The sequence below is a fragment of the Aulonocara sp. 'chitande type north' Nkhata Bay genome, linkage group LG1, assembly GCF_057382095.1.
Source record: "Aulonocara sp. 'chitande type north' Nkhata Bay isolate Kocher_YH1m ecotype deep benthic linkage group LG1, A_spYH_male_GT1.1, whole genome shotgun sequence".
Classification (NCBI taxonomy): Eukaryota; Metazoa; Chordata; class Actinopteri; order Cichliformes; family Cichlidae; genus Aulonocara; species Aulonocara sp. 'chitande type north' Nkhata Bay.
The window spans coordinates 33,130,912-33,147,666 of record NC_141344.1 but is presented as its reverse complement, the minus strand read 5'-3'; the positions used below and the strand labels follow the sequence as shown (position 1 = coordinate 33,147,666).

Genomic DNA, 16,755 nt, shown 5'->3' with positions numbered 1-16,755 from the left:
CATGTAACTAGCACTACAGAAGCAGAAAAAGAGCAAAGAGCAGAAGATAATGGATGGAAATGTAAATATAATATTATTTCATTCCCAAAGATAGCAAGAGTTAGCAGATAGAGAGGACAAAAGACAATGATGTAAGATTGTGTTCAAGGTTAAAGTCTTACATGCCTGATATATGTCTTTGACAATCAGTTAAGGTTAAGGATTGCGTTAAATTCATAGTTTGTGTGAGAATAATGCGTAAGAGTGCAGACTCTAGAATGAGTGTCTTCTCAGTTTTGCAGTTTTATAGAAAAGATTGAAGCAATGGATTGATTTGGTATCTATTTTGGAAGATCTGTCATGGTCCTGGGCCATGTTGGCCCAGTATTCTTAGTTTTTGTATTTTGTTCCCTATTTATGCCTTGGTTCCTAGGTTATTTAGTTAAGATGTTCCTTATTTGGTTACCTCCTGTGTGCGCCTGTGTATCTGTGAGCCCTCGTCTCTCCTTGTGTTTTATTCCATGTTTTCCCCAGCCTGTTATGTCTGTGTTCTCCCCGTGCTCTCTCTCCTCCTGTCTGAACCTCTGTGTGCTTCCTGTTTTACTTTGACAGTCTCTCGTCAGTATGTGTCATGTTGTGTTCACTCCTGCCCTGTCTCGTTATGATTATCTGTGTCAGCTGTGTTCCCCGTGTGCTCCCACTTCCCTCGTTAACCCTCTGTGTATTTATGTGCATGTCTCCATCAGGTCAGTGTCGCGTCGTCAATGTCTTCTCCCCGAACCTGTGTGTCTTTCTGTGTTCCCACGGTCTTCTGTTAGTATTCCCAGTTTAGTTCTGTTCCTTTGTGAAACCTGCAATAAAGCAGTGATTTTGAGTTCAGTTCCTGCCTCCGTGAGTTTTGCGTTTGGGTCCTCATCTGCCTCCACACAGCCGGTTCATGACAAGATCAGGTCAATTCACATACTAAATTAGTTTTTCCATTATCATGTGTAAAATTTAAAACAGAATGTTTTGTGACAACAGCCCAAAAAAGCCACAAGCAGATCCACCTCCTGTTGCGTTACTCCATGGCGCTAGTCATAATGCCTCTGCTAACACACTAAGACCTCCACCAAGGATTCCATACTCATCTTATTCTCCCATCTGCCCTTCTGCCCATCGTGACTCTCTTGGAACTGGACAACTCTCCCCCCCCCGGTTCATTTCCCAGGATACTCTCACGGACACAGCGACCAGGATTCAACAGACTGTGTTCCTCTCGTGTAGCATTCTTTGGCCTCGTTACCTTCCTCGTTTCTCGGCCGTTTGTGAATGTTATAGGTTGGGTCATGTTCTAAGTCTTGAATTTCTGTTTTTGTTCATAAAACCTGTAAACAGTTCTTCTAGTCCATTGAGTCTGCTTTTGGGTCCAACGCTCTCATTTTGACCAGTTCATGACAACTACTTTGCAATTTGTTCATTTGTTCTGTCTCAATAAAGAGTGCCAATCAAAGACAACACTTTAGTATTTAGGATACTTGATTTAAAAAAAAAATCACACAAATCACAGGTTGTATTTTTTACTTTCTCTCTCTCTCTCTCTCTCTCTCTCTCTCTCTCTCTCTCTCTCTCTCTCTCTCTCTCTCTCTCTTTTATTATTTTTTTTTATCCACTTTAAATCCCAACTTGTAATGAGACTTGGTAAGAGGACTGCAGTTCACCTTTAGATGGCACCATTGATCTTCACAACATAAACTAGTGGATCTCTGCACACAGAACAGGTTTATACATGTTGGATATATACAGCATGGCAGCATGACTTATTTATCTTATGTTTTTGTTTTTCTTAAAGAAAAAAAATATTTCTGTACTACACTTTCATTGATATGCACAATAATCATGTAGTTATCAAAAATAAAAATATATATTTTTTCAAATGATTCAATAATTACATCATTATTTACAGCATAAACTTTATAAAAAGAAGGCTGTACTTGTCTCTCTCTCTCTCTCTCTCTCTTTTATTTTTTTTTGTATCCACTTTAAATCCCAACTTGTAATGAGAGGACTGCAGTTCACCTTTAGATGGCACCATTGATCTTTACAACATAAACTAGTGGATCTCTGCACACAGAACAGGTTTATACATGTTGGATATATACAGCATGGCAGCATGACTTATTTATCTTATGTTTTTGTTTTTCTTAAAGAAAAGAAAATATTTCTGTACTGCAATTTCATTGATATGCACAATAATCATGTAGTTATCAAAAATAAAAATTTTTTTTTTCAAATGATTCAATAATTACATCATTATTTACAGCATAAACTTTATAAAAAGAAGGCTGTACTTGTCTCTCTCGCTCTCTATCTCTCTCTCTATATATGTGTGTGTGTGTATGTATGAGTTATTAAAGCTGTTTCAAATCATTTCAAATAATGTATACAGTGTATGAAGAACAAAAAGAGCATATTATAATGACAGCACCAATGAAGTTGAGGGAAGATGATGGCTGAGGGAGTTAAAGTTAGGCCACATGGTATAGAAAAAAGGTGGACAAACAGAGCTAAACATGCAGCTTTGAGGTTTTTGGTACCTCTGCATTAAAGTAGGTGGGGCAGAAATACAGAACTATGACTCTAGATCCCATTCTGCAATCCCATAACCATCCAGGAGAGCTCTTATATGTCAAGTATAGAGATTGCTTAGAGAAAAGATATTTTCTACCTTACAGTAAGACCAAAAGCGAATCTAATTCCATTTCATAAACAAGGTCCCTTGATAATAGTCAAGATTGTTCTCTCTGGGAAAAGCTGCTTGGATAGTTCAGAAATGTGCACTCTTTCTCCTTTGGTCCATCACCCATCTGGCAGGGTTCATGTCCAGCTTTAAAATATTAAGCAGCCAGGGGTCCTGCTGTGCACCTCTAATGAATTCTTCCATGCTCACAGTACCTGTAAAACACAAAAAACAGCAAAACCCGACTCATTTTCTCACCTTTTCACCATTTCCACTCTTGTCCTATCTACATTTGCATTCACTGCAAATTAATTATCATTATTAAAAAATGCTCACCATCCCCATCAGTATCAACAGCTGCTAATATTCGATCAACAACCTCATCGACAGTAAGATAGGAATCACTTGTGTTGTCCTTGGAGATTTTCTTAACCCGATAGATGCTCTGGATAAAAGCAATGATTTTTATAAAATAAGAAAATATATAGTTAGGTCTTAGGAATTTTAGTACACATCGTTATGTAAATAAAACAATAATTAAGGCAATAATAATAATGATAGCAGAAATCAATACAATATTGAACTGAAGATTTGGAAATGAGCAGAATAAGAGACAAAGAAATTCATTTATTAACTGGAAATATTATGGGCATCACATAAATAACAGCATCACCAGAAGCCATTACATTCTTCATCAGAAATAGAAATGTCCAATAGTTAAAATTCATTCTTAAAAAAAATATCTTAAAAATTTTCTTTTTCTCTCTTTCCATTGTCCTTAGCTTCTGAAATACAAAAATACAGTATATGAGATTTATCAGGCTAAACATATAACACAGTTTAATTATCACGTATTTAGAGTTACAGACTACCATAAGTAATTTGAAATGTATATTTGGTAGAGTCACGTTTGGTTAAAAAAAAGGTTTGTTGTCTTTTTTTGTACTTATATTCTCAGCACTTACTCTGTTAGGAAATACAGTGAAATCCCAAGGATACAGTGCTTTTAAAGCATTTGCATACTCTCTAAAGCACTTGACAGTAAAAGCAAATATTAGGAACTTTGCTAGGGAAGTACATATCAAAGACCACAGCTTGTTAAGTATATTGTTACACCCCGGCCTAGGCAACCGGGGTGCAACGCAGAAAAAATAAAAAAAAGGAAAATAAAAATAATCCCAAAACGAGATTTAAAGCAAAATACCACATTTATTTACATCACCAAACACCAGACGTCAAACTATTTACAACGGGGGGGAAGATCGCGACCATGACACACTGAAACACAAGGCTTAAATACATAGGAGCAATCAGGGAATGGACCACAGGAGGGAAACACAGCTGGGGCAAATTAGAACTGACGAGACAGGGAAAATGTAAACTGAACACACTAAGATAACACAGACTTTCAAAGTAAAGCAGGAAATACATAACAGTCACGCAAAAACAAAACACTGACACACCGAAACGTAACAATATGTAAACGCTATCATAGACAAAATGTAAAAAATAAATACACTGAGATGCATCATTCTGAACATAAAATTTCTATTTTATAAAAAGAAAATATTTTTCCTTTGGTTCACATTTAGGACTTACATCGATTATTGACCGTAGTTCATTCCTATCCACGTATCCATTTCCATCTTTGTCGTACACCTTGAATGACCAGCGCAGTTTATGCTCCAGGTCTCCCCGGAAAACAAGATTTAGTGCTGCCACAAACTCAAGGAAATCAATTGTATTGTCCTAAAAGAGAGGTTAGATGAGAACATTTTGGTTACTTTATCACATTTCATGATATGACTGTAAGCCAGGCTGTAGCAGGTTTCATTCTCTCACCCCATTTTTATCAAACGCTCGAAACATGTTCTCTGCATAATCAGAAGCTTCTCCTGTAGCTTCCACACCAAAGAAACACTTAAACTCATGCAGAAAAAGTAATCCACTCGGGCATTCCAAAATAAACTTTTTGTACATATCCTGGATGATTTTAATGTCTATCTGCTCAGTGCTCTCTGTTTGCTGCGTCTGCCCCATGTCTGTCATGTAATTCAGTCCATAGTCCTGAAACCTTTCTGTACAGCTTCCACGACGAGTTGGACAGATTTAAAATGGACGTCTGACACTCTTAGGTGTTTTTTTTATAACCCGCTAGAATCACAGAGCTCTACTTTCTTTATGGGGCAGGTGATTAGTGGCCTTGGGATTACTGTGGTAATACGTTGCTAGGGTTTCCTCTTGCTGAGTTAATTAGGTTTGTAGCTAATTGTGGGCCTAGGCCAAACTCAGAAGAGCAACACCAGTGATATTCCAACATTAACATCAAAGGTGTGTGCATTCAGATTGGCATACAGTACACTGGTGTCTGTAAAAAGAACAAAAATAAATTAGCGAATATTAGTGTAATAGCAATAGATGGGAGTTAAATAGCAAGGGACAAAGGACACATCTTGTCTTTTTTTCAAATGTATTAATTTATAAATAAAGAAATGAAAAAAGAAAGTCAAAAGCTTGCACAATTTGGTTCAATGAGGCAAAAACAATGCAACAAGCTGAAATGCAATATTAGCCACAATGGGAAGTTTGAAGCTTGAACTTTGGTCATCTGTACTTCCCAAACACAGTGTGTTGTTAAAAATCATGACCAACATTGCTGGTGCTCCTGCCCTTATTTTTGGACTCCGGGCTCAAATTGTTTTCCGAAAAACAACCAATTTTCAACCTTTCAAATGTCGTTGTTGAGTGATTTTGAAATGAATAACTTCAAATTTACACTTATTTATCTCTGTAGTCTTTTTCAAACTATAAAGAAATAGATAGATGTGCTGCTTTGTTACATAAATTCTTTTGCAGATTTGCTGAGCAGTTTAGGTTTTGTCACATTAATTTGCAGACAATAGCAAAACAACGACCCAAAGGAGATCCTTCAAGATATATTATTTTCCTTTTTACTGTTTCAATTATTAACCAAATAGCCAAATCATTTCCAGCAGCAGTCTCAGCTGCAGTTCACGATTGCACTTTTCATGCGAGAGGAATCACCAAAGGTTTGTTCTAAAGCTCCTATACAGACATATAGCTTCGGCTGACTCTAAAGCTGACTTACGTGTTCATGTAACTACTGACTGGGTCATGTTCACGTGGCAATCCTTAACCAGTGCTTCTTTTCTATTTAGAAAAAAGAAGCTAAGCAACTAAGACGCTTTAGGTCATCTTATAGATTGCATTAGCACCACAGGCTAGAGAGCCAAATCCTATAGAGTGAAAACATCCCTAAATGTGTCCAAGTTTGCCATTAGTATGTTGCATCATTTTAAGAATAGCTTAAAATTATTTGTTTGATGCTTAATAATTCTATTAAAACATAAGCAATACAAAGCAAGAACTACTTACATAGTTGCTAGGGATTATTTGTAATATTCTGTATCTCTTATTCTCTGTCTTATTATATGTTTTTAAGTAATTCTCCTTTTATTTTGAGTTTTTTCTTTCTCTGTTTTTAGTACTTCTAAGATTGTAAAATATTGTGACAGGGTTGTGGTCTCTGGCTCTACTGCAATGGAGGGGTGGTATGATAAGCTCATGGGATGGTCCTGAGAGGTCGTAGGGGACAGGTGAGATGGATGAACTAATGAACTCTGCCCCTTTTTAGTATTTGGAGTCGGGAAGGAGGAGTGTGTTGTGTGGGAAAACCTGTTTCCCAGTTGAACATAAGGTGCAGAACCAGTGGATAGTGCTGTTTCAAATTAAAAGTGCTACGACTGACACTCAAACGCTGGTGTGGGTCCTGATCCTTTCACAAACATTTTGTATATTTTCTTTGACTATAGCTACTGAGAAGTATGTCTGAAACCTCAGCGTGAAGTGACTTCTCACTTAAATTGTCATTTTAGGGCCCTGTTAGATGATATTACACACTGTCAGTCAGTTTTTAACTGCAAAGCATGAGCAGCAACTATTGACTTTCTGGAGTTTTTTAAAGTGTACACTATAAAAAAATTGTAATAAAAATAGTTTACTGTGTATTTTACAGTTTTGTACTGTTCTTTTAGAATATCATTAAATTTACATAAATAGACTGTGATTTTACATTTCAAATGTGAATTAAAGGTAAAATCACTGTAAATCTAATAAAACATATTTTTCTTGTTTTTTAAATGTATTTGTCTGTACATATGCATATTTAGATTGTTAAAATACATTCACAAATGTATCATAATTTCACAAATATTTGTCCGTTATTTGAAAGATTGAACTGTTAAATTCAAATGTAATGCTATGGAAAAGTATATAACATGATTCTTATAAACTTTTTTACATCAAATAATAATAATTATTATTGCTATTTAGGGCGATCGTGGCTCAAGACTCTCGGTCGTTGTGTCCTTGGGCAAGACACTTCACCTACCACCTACTGGTGATGGCCAGAGGGGAATTATAAAGTGGAATTATAAAGCGCTTTGAGGGTCTCAAAAAGCGCTATATGAATGCAATCCATTATTATTTAAACCAACTGTTAACTGTATATTTCTGTACATTTAAGTATTATTATTCATATTGCCGCATTCATTGACCTTGTTTACAGGTAATTTCATTGTTTAATCACGTTAAAATGTTCCTAATTTAATGTTTAAAAGCACTTGAAAAAGGCAAAATCCCATGTAAAATTAGGGCAACAAACTGTATTGTCATTTCTGAAAATAACCGTATTTTCATGTGAAAGTTATTTTCTGGTATTATTTTGGCGCCCCAGCTGCCGGAATACTACTGTTTTTATAGGATTTTTTTTTTTACGGTGTACCCTGAATCATTTCTTCTTCTTCTTCTTCTTCTTCTTGAAATAATAAAAATGTGAATTTTGATTAAAAAGCTTTTCAGAAAAATAAAAATATTTTTGTATTGTATCTTGAATCCTTTCCAGCATATACAAGCAGACACAAGTCCAGTTGCTTTTCATTTGTATTGCAGGAAAAGTGGCATTGATAAGCAGTGTTTAATCGTGTTTTCAATCACAATGAGGTGGTATTAAAAGCATCATCTGCCCAAGATCACTGATGTAACTTGGAATTCCCTTTTTGCTGATGTCTCACTTGTTAGCTGGCAGTTTAACAGTGTGATCCACACTTAAATCCCTGAGATCTGATTAGAGGTTACTCTAGATTATCACACAGGTCCAAAAGAAAAATATGTTCACTTGCTATGTGTAACTGCATGTATCAATCGTCATGATATGTATTTTTGTGTTATGTATTTCTGTCTGTTAACCATAGCAGTTCTCAAAGTTGCAGCAAAAGGTTATTGTATTTTAGTTGTTTTAATGCTCATTTGGAATGCATCAAAAGGGAAGGTTGTAGGAGAAGGAAGACAACCATCCATACAACTTTCTCCATATTTAACATGCTGCTGCCTTTCCATAAATATGTTTTAAATTCAGATCATCACTGCTTCATCGCTGGCTTGAATCTTTAAGAGGTCAGTGGCTTCTTCTTTTGTTGATCTGATTATGTTGTTGTGTTAGACTTTATCTGCAAATCCCTTTTTGCACTGAGATTAGCATACTTCCCCAACGTGCAACAGGGACAGACTCTGGCAGTGACTCAGAAAGTGGATTTCAGTACATGCTATTGTTACACGGGGAATGCAATTTTTAAATTTCTATTTATTTATTGTATTTATTTATTACATTGGCTGTGTTCTTCTTTAATTGTTTTATTTTTTTGTGTAGATAGATTAAGAAATAAAAGTAATCAAAATCCTAATTAAAATTATGCATCCCTAAACTTGCTCCAAACTCTTTGCCATCTTGACTGGATGTTACGGTCGCTGACCTCTAGTGGCTCTCCCTCTGTGGAAGAGTTTTTTTTCTCCTTTTTCTTGTGTTGCAGGTCTGCCTCATGAGCCACAGCTGAGGTGTGTTCCAGCTCGTCAGCCACGGCATATAGTCTGCCATCCTAAACTGCCACACCCCTGCCACTTCCCCCATTTTTGCCAGAGCTGTGAGCTATAATGTTTTGGGCAGCAGGTGTGTGTGTGTGTGTGTGTGTGTGTGTGTGTGTGTGTGTGTGTGTGTGTGTGTGTGTGTGTGTGTGTGTGTGTGTGTGTGTGTGTGTGTGTGAGAGAGCAAGCAAGCAAGCAAGCAGGTAGGGGTTCTCTGCCATTTTTGTTTCAACTGTTTTCTCCTGTTTTTGGTTAGACAGGGAGCTCAGCCATTGTATTTTGTTTTGGTTAGAGAGTACTTGGTTTGATTTTTAGCTAAAGGGGGTGTTTTGTTTGTTGTTTTGGCCTTGGAGACCCTGAAGAAGAGAGCTTCCCTGTGTTTATTTTTACTGTAGTAGTTTCGGGCAATAAATCATGTTTAATGACATCTATTCTCCAGTAGTTCACGTTTTCTCTTTCACTCTGTGTTACCCCTCGCCCCAGTCAACACTTCGTTTTTAAGTGGGGCGTAACACTGGAATTGAAATAATCATTTGTAAATGTAATCTTAGTTATAGAATTAATCACACATTCCCCCCCCCCCCCCATTTCTTGTGTATGACTTATTATAATTTGGAAGTTGGCTTGCTCAAGGTTTGCTAGACATTCTCAGCAGAGGTTGATATGCCACCACTATGTCTGATGTAATCATGTCAAAGACTTTACTGACTCTGTTTTATCCATCCTTCGATTTTCTACCGCTTATCTGGGTTCAGGTCACAGAGACATGCAGTCTAAGGAGAAAAGCTCAGACTCTCCTCACCACAGTCACCTCTTTCAGGTCATCTGGGGGCACACTGAGCCAAGCCAGCCAAGATAATCTCTCCAGTCAGATGCCCGAACCACCTCATCTGCCTCCTTTTCTATTTCTACAAGAGAGCAAATGCATTTAAATACTGAAAGCTAGAGTAACACATTCCATTTGGTAGCTACTAGAACAAAACAAAAAATTATTTCAACAATATGACACTTTGCTCTTACACTCCTTTCTCTGTAAAGAAATATGAAATGTGCCTTTCTAGAGTCTTTTTGTTCAGTTGTTATACGCCTGTTTCCATTAAATGTTGGGTACAGTGTGTAGTTAGACTTATAAACTAAAATCCACTACTGAGTACCTATAGTACAGATCATCAGAAGATAAAGAAAACTGAATATGTGAAATAAATTCTTGTTGTTGTTCTCTACCAACCACCAGAGGGCGCAGTGCCTCTGTCGCTCCCGTCATGATGTCATTATAACTGAATGAGTAATGGCGCCTAAAGAGTCCTCTCTCTTTTTTCTTTCTTTGTTGTAGAAGCGCAGTATGTCAGTAAATGGAAAAGCGTGCCTATGAACAATTTTTATAATTGGAAATTTCATCCCCCTAACTACATATTTGTGCACAACACTTTTTCCCAGGTTCAGTCTGGGATGCTGCTGCATTTGCGCTCCATAAAGAAACTCAAACAAGACTTAAGTCTTGTTTGATTGTTTTCCTTCATCTTTTTCTTCTTCTTAATTTTAGGTTTATTGAGAAGGCAGGTCAATCAAATTCTTAATTAAAATTACACAACAAGCAACAAACAACATAGTCAAATCTCTTGTCTCTTACTGAAAATACCATCATGTATTCTGGGATATTTAACTTATTAACTGAAAGCTATGACTCTGCTTCTAAGGTCACAAGTCAGTTAAGACCTGGTAATGAAGCTTGGCAAGTTGTTTAAATGAGCAGAACTTTGCACTTTAATCCTCATCTGGGCTTTTATTTGAGGTTTTCTTCATGGTAATAGTGCTTTAATATATGTATGGTAAGTTATTCAGCATGATTTAGAAGCCCTCTAGATATTCGGGAAACACACCGTAAAAAAGTACAAGCACCCTACGGTCTTAAATAGCCACAAGATTATAGATCTAAAGTTAGAAACACAATTGTGCTCATGTTGAGTGAAGTTTACTGTAAGGATTGTCTGAAAGGATTAAATGAAAGGCATCATGGACTATTCTATTTATGTCTTGACGTTGTCCTGCCAATTCCAGTTGTACCATGCACTTCAAAGTATGCTCAACTTTTTAATTATTCAGTTTGATAGATATTTAAAATCGATTAGCTTGTGCTACTTTATTTTAAATAAAGCAACAAAACAAAAACCAACAAAACTACAACAAAATGGATAATAAGGTTTTTGCTGCCTTTGACAAGATTATGCTCTTTAATAAAAGATTCTAATCGTGATGTCTAATGAGCATTCCAACATTATTTTTATATAAACTTTCAATTTGTCCACTGTTATATAATGTATTATCAAGTAACAAAATAATTTTTAACAATAACAGAAAACATGTGGTCTGAATTTGTATTATATTAATGTGCTTCTATGCTCTCTACTGACTGATGCTAAAGAAAGGCAAAATATCAACAAAAAAGAAAGAAAGATCAGAACACTTATGTGATTATGTTTCAACCACAATATACTGTTGCATTATAAAGTTAAAGTATTAGGTTTCAGATAGTAATGCATTAGTGTACAACAGTTAGGCCCCACTTTATTGGTTACACCTATACTGTGCTTGAATTTGACGTTTATGATCAACAAAAAAATCGAAAGATAGTAAAAAAGAAGAAAAAGAAAATTATTTTTTTTGTCAGATTGTGTCCACCAGATGGTGACATTGGTTCACTTTTTGAGCTACCTGTCTGCACACTTCAGTGTGGGTTAAGTACCCCTGATACAGGTTCTGAGACTAAGCACAGAGTGAGTTGTGCATTTACTGATCCATTAATCAGTTTGTAACAATCCAAATGCTTCACATTCAGAAAAACCTTGAAGAAAAAAAGTTGAATGGATTTGGTTATTAAAGTTTCTCGTAATGTAAAGCACTGAAAGCAAGTAGCATATACAGTAAATGCTATTGGGAAGCTGTCCCAAAACACAAAACAATACATCACAACTGACAACACAGGCACAGCCCAACAATCAAACTTTGCTCACAATTGAATTGTGGCAGAATTTATAAAATGAATTAAATCTATCTTATTGTCAAATATAGAATCATTCATCATTACTCTTTTCCTGTCTTATTTACATATAATATAACATTATCAGAAGAATTTTGTTTTGTCATATACTTAAAACTGCTTAATACCATAGAAGGTGCAAAAAAATGAGTGCAAGAAAAGCATTCATAATTTTTTTGTGCCTTCCATCTACACAAAACAAGACTCGTTTATGATATTGCAGATCCGACAAGGGAGCTGTGCATCACACTGCATGTCTACTAAAGCTTACTTACTTTACAATACACCGTTTCAAATTACATCCAATGTCTTGCATGATACAGCATTTAAAGTTATAAAACTGCTAAAAGATTGAAATACTAAAGCTCAATTTGATCTTATATCTTTTTCTAAATTAATGGCACCAGTAATGTCATGAATGATTGTTTATATTGTATCTCAAATTGTACTGTATTTATTTATTTTTATTTCATATTATATGTTTTCTTCTAAGGCTTTTAAACTTTGTTTTCAAATTCATCAAAATGACTTATTATATTATTATATATATTTGGATAACTGATACACTACAACTCATTTATAACACTTTGCATAATGCTTTAGATAAATTTCAAAATAGGATCGCAGAGTATAATATTTTTGCGCTCTGCTGGTAAATGTCCACTGGGTGGTGGCAAAATATCACTTCAAATTCGACACCAATGTTCTATTAACCACACCATTTGCATCTATTACTCATAACTTATAAGAGCTTTCTGTACTTGTGAGTGTTACTGCCTCCATCTGTTACCATCTGTCACTATATGGGATGAAAGTCTTTACTTTTTTCTCCCAAAACTGATAATAAAAAAGTTATTTTTTAATATGAATGGATGGATGTTTGTGAGTGTTTAACTGGAACAAAAAATAACCACAATAATGATTTAAAACACATTTTTATCATCACTTTTATAAATAATTGTTAAAGCACAGCACTTATAAGCTCTCTCCAGCCTTTCTCTTTGTGGGTTTAGTGTTTATATAATTGATTAAAGCAGCCAGAATGCCTTAGAGCTTTTATAAATGATCAGCCACAGAATGTGAGCAAGAAAAGAAGATTTATCACTTCATTCGTTTTTTGAAGTGATAACAAGAAATCAAAATATTTAAATTCCAAATAACTTGGAGGACACTTCCATTTGAACAAACATTATTTAAGGAAGTCAGACTTGAATTTTGAAATAAAATTACAGAGGTGTGGACTCGAGTCACATGACTTGGACTCGAGTCAGACTCGAGTCATTAATTTTATGACTTTAGACTTGACTTGAAAAAATGTTCTAAGACTTGTGACTTGACTTGGACTTTTACACCAATGACCTGGGACTTGAATTGGACTTGAACTGGTTTACTTGAAAAGACTTGATATTTTACCCCAAATATAAAATTTAACATGCATATTATATAGAGATTGAAAATGTGACGTCATTCACGGGTAGAACCGCAAAGGATTCTGGGAACTCGTGGCAAGCGGTACTAGCGCACGCAGGCTTTCAATTAAAATCAGTTATACAGCGATAAAAAGAAACACAAAAATGTCAAGAAGCTGTTGTATTATTAACTGCAATAGCCGGTCGCATGACAGCCACGGGAAGCCGACGGGTAAAGAGATCGGTTTGTTATCGGATTACGTCGTTGAAGAGAAATTGTTCAAGCCATGTTTCCGAAGTAACAAAGACGCGACGGATGGCCTGGATTGCAGCCATTCAAAGATCAAATATAACGTCCCAGAACACTCCAGCTCACAGGTTAGTCTGCTCCAAGCATTTACACAAAGGTCAGTGTTTTTTAGTAGTTAATACGTCATTTTTCTTAACATAATTGGTGATATAGGTTACAAGCAAGTCTGGCGCTGAACAGAAATTGTCGCGCTATGCTCCTTTGTTTATTGTGCATAAATAGTGAATTGTCCTGACACAATATTGCGTTTCGCCTCTGTTATTATGGTACATTGACAAAAACATATACTTTTATTCACAGGATAAAACAGGTTTTTTGTATCACTAATTGTCCAGTACGATTACAGCATACAGTATTATTGTCACTGCTACATTTCTGTGATGGGTACCAGAAATTATTTCCACTACTAATTAATTACCGTTGAGCTCAAAGGTTATATTAATAAACGGTTAAGGAATGTGTATTTATGACGACAATTTGTGAGACTGGTAAACTTATGATACGTACGATGGTCTTTCGTTCTACACGGTGCATTTCAAGGTCCTGCACCCATCCGTCGGTAAACTGTACCTGGGCTTGTTGCAGTGACCTGAAGTTACTAAACTTCATGAGTGTATGCACTCACTCCAAGAAGCGTATAATTATAAATATGCATATAAATATGCTAAGATGAGATAGCTGACTTCATCTAACTAGCAAATGTTGTCCAGGCTACGTTGGTGATACAGTTTTTTTTAATGTGTATGATATTTTTGTCATGCGATTTTAAAGCTGGTCCTAAAACCGCATCCAAGAATAACATGCAGCTTATCTCAGAACTGTTGGTGAAAATTATTCTTGGAGCTAGGTTTAATTGAGCTGCATTTTAAAGAGGTGCAATTTCACAATTTGTGTATATTTTCTAAGTTCACTATTTTGTCATGTGTTGAGAAAAACACAGATTTTAAAATTACATGGTCTAATATTTACATTTAGCATATAACTGCAACATTATTTTTTCGTTTTTTTTTCAAAGTTTCAGACTTGTGACTTGACTCGGACTTTTACACCAGTGACTTGAGACTCGACTCTGACTTGCCTGACATTACTTGAGACTTGACTTGAGACTTGAGGATAAAGACTTGAGACTTACTTGAGACTTGCAAAACAATGACTTGGTCCCACCTCTGTAAAATTATACCAAACTTTTTTTTTTTAGAGAATTTGGCTATATTCCATTCAACACAGTGCAAATAGCTTGTAACTGAAAAACTAAAATGTACAAAAATGAGCCCAGGGCCTCAGAAGGGTTAAGGCTAATAAACCAAAGCTCAGGTAATCTAGAAAGAGAGGTAGCAGTAAGTCAGAGAAAAATCAAGCAAAGAAGCATGGAGGTGTACGAAGGGCAATAAAATGTAAGTGTAAATGTTTTCTGTGGGACTACTTAAGCAACAATGCAAAACAAATCAACGATTGGTCTGGAAGCTTAACATATTTTGGGAAGACACACTGGAAAGCCCAGTGCTATTTGTCCAGCATTACCAATCATTCAGCCTTGCTTCAGCATATCTATCAAGCTTCCCCATCTGCCCTGATGGAAAGCTATTGTTGACATAAAAGCATTTAGTCCACATTTAGCATATTGTGTCATGCAAGAAGGCTTTACATTATACTAAACACTCAGATAGTGAAAAAGGTGACTTCAGTTGCCGATTGAAAGACCCACAGTGGATGTTACATGTTTCACCAAACAGAGTTCACACAGTACTTTGATGACACAGCTTCTAATTACACAGTTTTTTTTCCCTCAGCAACCCTTCACGGTACACACAAATGTTACTAATGACATTGGTGAAGGTACTGCTCTAATTAGGCTCAGAGCCTTAACTAATGTGAATAATAACAGCTGTGTTTTCTTTGCAAAAATGCCTGCAGTGGAAAAAAAGAAAACGATTTATCATACCTTTGTGCATTACATCCTGCTTAAAGATACTTTTGTTTGTATTATTTTGTTCACACCTACTATTGAAATTTGAATCCCTTTTCTGCCAGAGTAAAAAAAAAGGTCTGATATAAAGCTCATAAACTGCAGTTTGTGACTAATACTATATTTAGTACAGCCATAAGATAGTTTTGGGGATAGATTTAACTGTTAACATTTGAAGGTTTTCAACAAGTTCGGCTTATCATGCAACTCTTTATTTATTTGCTAAATTTTGGTTGTAAACAGAGTATATAGGGTATATACAGCATTGCCAGAAAAGTTCCACTTCAGTAAAAGAGCAACCCAAATCCTCTTCCTTATTATAAAACTGCAGAGAAGAAAGTTGTAATCCATTTTAATATAATTGTCCTTGAACTGGACATTCTGAAATGAAAAAGAACAGGTGTATAAATCTCCTGGGTTAAAACCTGTGAGGAGGAATCTTGATTATTTTTATGGTTTGCTTTCAATAGAGATTTATGTAGAATTTCCAGTTAATGGCTAGTTTTTTCCAGTTAATGGCTACTTTCAATTATGCTTGAGAAAAAAAAATCTTCAAGGTCAAACCAGTGTTTTTCCAGACTTTTTCTCACTTGACATCTCATGATGAAAAATCTGTGGAGGTCAACAGTCACCACTGTTTGTGATTAAAAAGAAGAATGGCTCAGATGAAAGGAGGACACATTGATTTTTAATTTCTCTCTGCACAACACTCTGTCAACATATAGTTTTAGTCCATCCTTTGTCTTTTTTAGTTCACACAAATACACACACACATATAAAATATCTCAAGGACGAGGGAAATATCTCTCTAGGTTACAAACAGAGGACTTTGGTTCTTTTGCAAGTTGTTTTGCATTTCTATTTTTAATGTGCTAAAGAGTAAAGTCAAAATTGGTTACAGTGACTTATGCTCCCTTACACCACTAATGATTAGAAAATGTCAAACTGTGTATACGTCTGTATACATACAGTATTTGAAAGGCCTTGATGTAATGGATCAGTTTAATCAATTTACATCTGTGTTTAATGCTGTTATAACATTTCTGAATATGCAAAATGGCTAAAGAAGCGTTTCTTTGTGGTGCAAAAATTAGTTTCAACACAATAATAATTAATTTCTACAATCTATATTTCAAAAAGGAGCTGATTTTTTTTTTGCCACTAGATCTACTGAAGTTCATCACATAGTTAGGCTTGTACACCATGGATCTCTGCTTCAGGATCAAAGTGTGAATGCTGAAAAAGAATCTGGTGTCTGCACTTTTTAGTTATAAAAAAAAAAAGTGCTTTGGGTTGAGCACTATAGGAAATTCCGTATTTCATCCCAGAAGTAATGCTGAGCTAAAGAGGGAGAAGCCCTAATACGCTTACAAAAAAGACTACACAAAGACTATT

General features: G+C 35.6%; 1 protein-coding gene across 1 annotated transcript; it reads right to left on the bottom strand.

Annotated features, from left to right (window-relative positions):
• Positions 1 to 1,573: 1,573 nt before the first annotated feature.
• Positions 1,574 to 4,828, bottom strand: LOC147339396 (guanylyl cyclase-activating protein 2-like). The gene is made up of 4 exons (XM_086294286.1): positions 4,541 to 4,828; positions 4,298 to 4,447; positions 3,035 to 3,143; positions 1,574 to 2,913 (listed from the first exon to the last, which is right to left on the bottom strand). The coding sequence occupies exons 1-4, from the start codon at positions 4,745 to 4,747 to the stop codon at positions 2,786 to 2,788; spliced, it is 594 nt and encodes a 197-aa protein (XP_086150412.1). The 5' UTR covers positions 4,748 to 4,828; the 3' UTR covers positions 1,574 to 2,785.
• Between the last annotated feature and the right edge of the window lie 11,927 nt (positions 4,829 to 16,755).

What these genes read in the sequence shown, in the direction of transcription:
- LOC147339396 (XM_086294286.1), bottom strand. Translation starts at nt 4,747, where the DNA reads ATGACAGACATGGGGCAGACGCAGCAAACAGAGAGCACTGAGCAGATA. An exon ending in AACTACGGTCAATAATCGAT is followed by an intron (nt 3,144 to 4,297) that starts GTAAGTCCTAAA and finishes GCTTTTATCCAG; the next exon opens with AGCATCTATCGGGTTAAGAA. An exon ending in TGTTGATACTGATGGGGATG is followed by an intron (nt 2,914 to 3,034) that starts GTGAGCATTTTT and finishes TGTGTTTTACAG; the next exon opens with GTACTGTGAGCATGGAAGAA.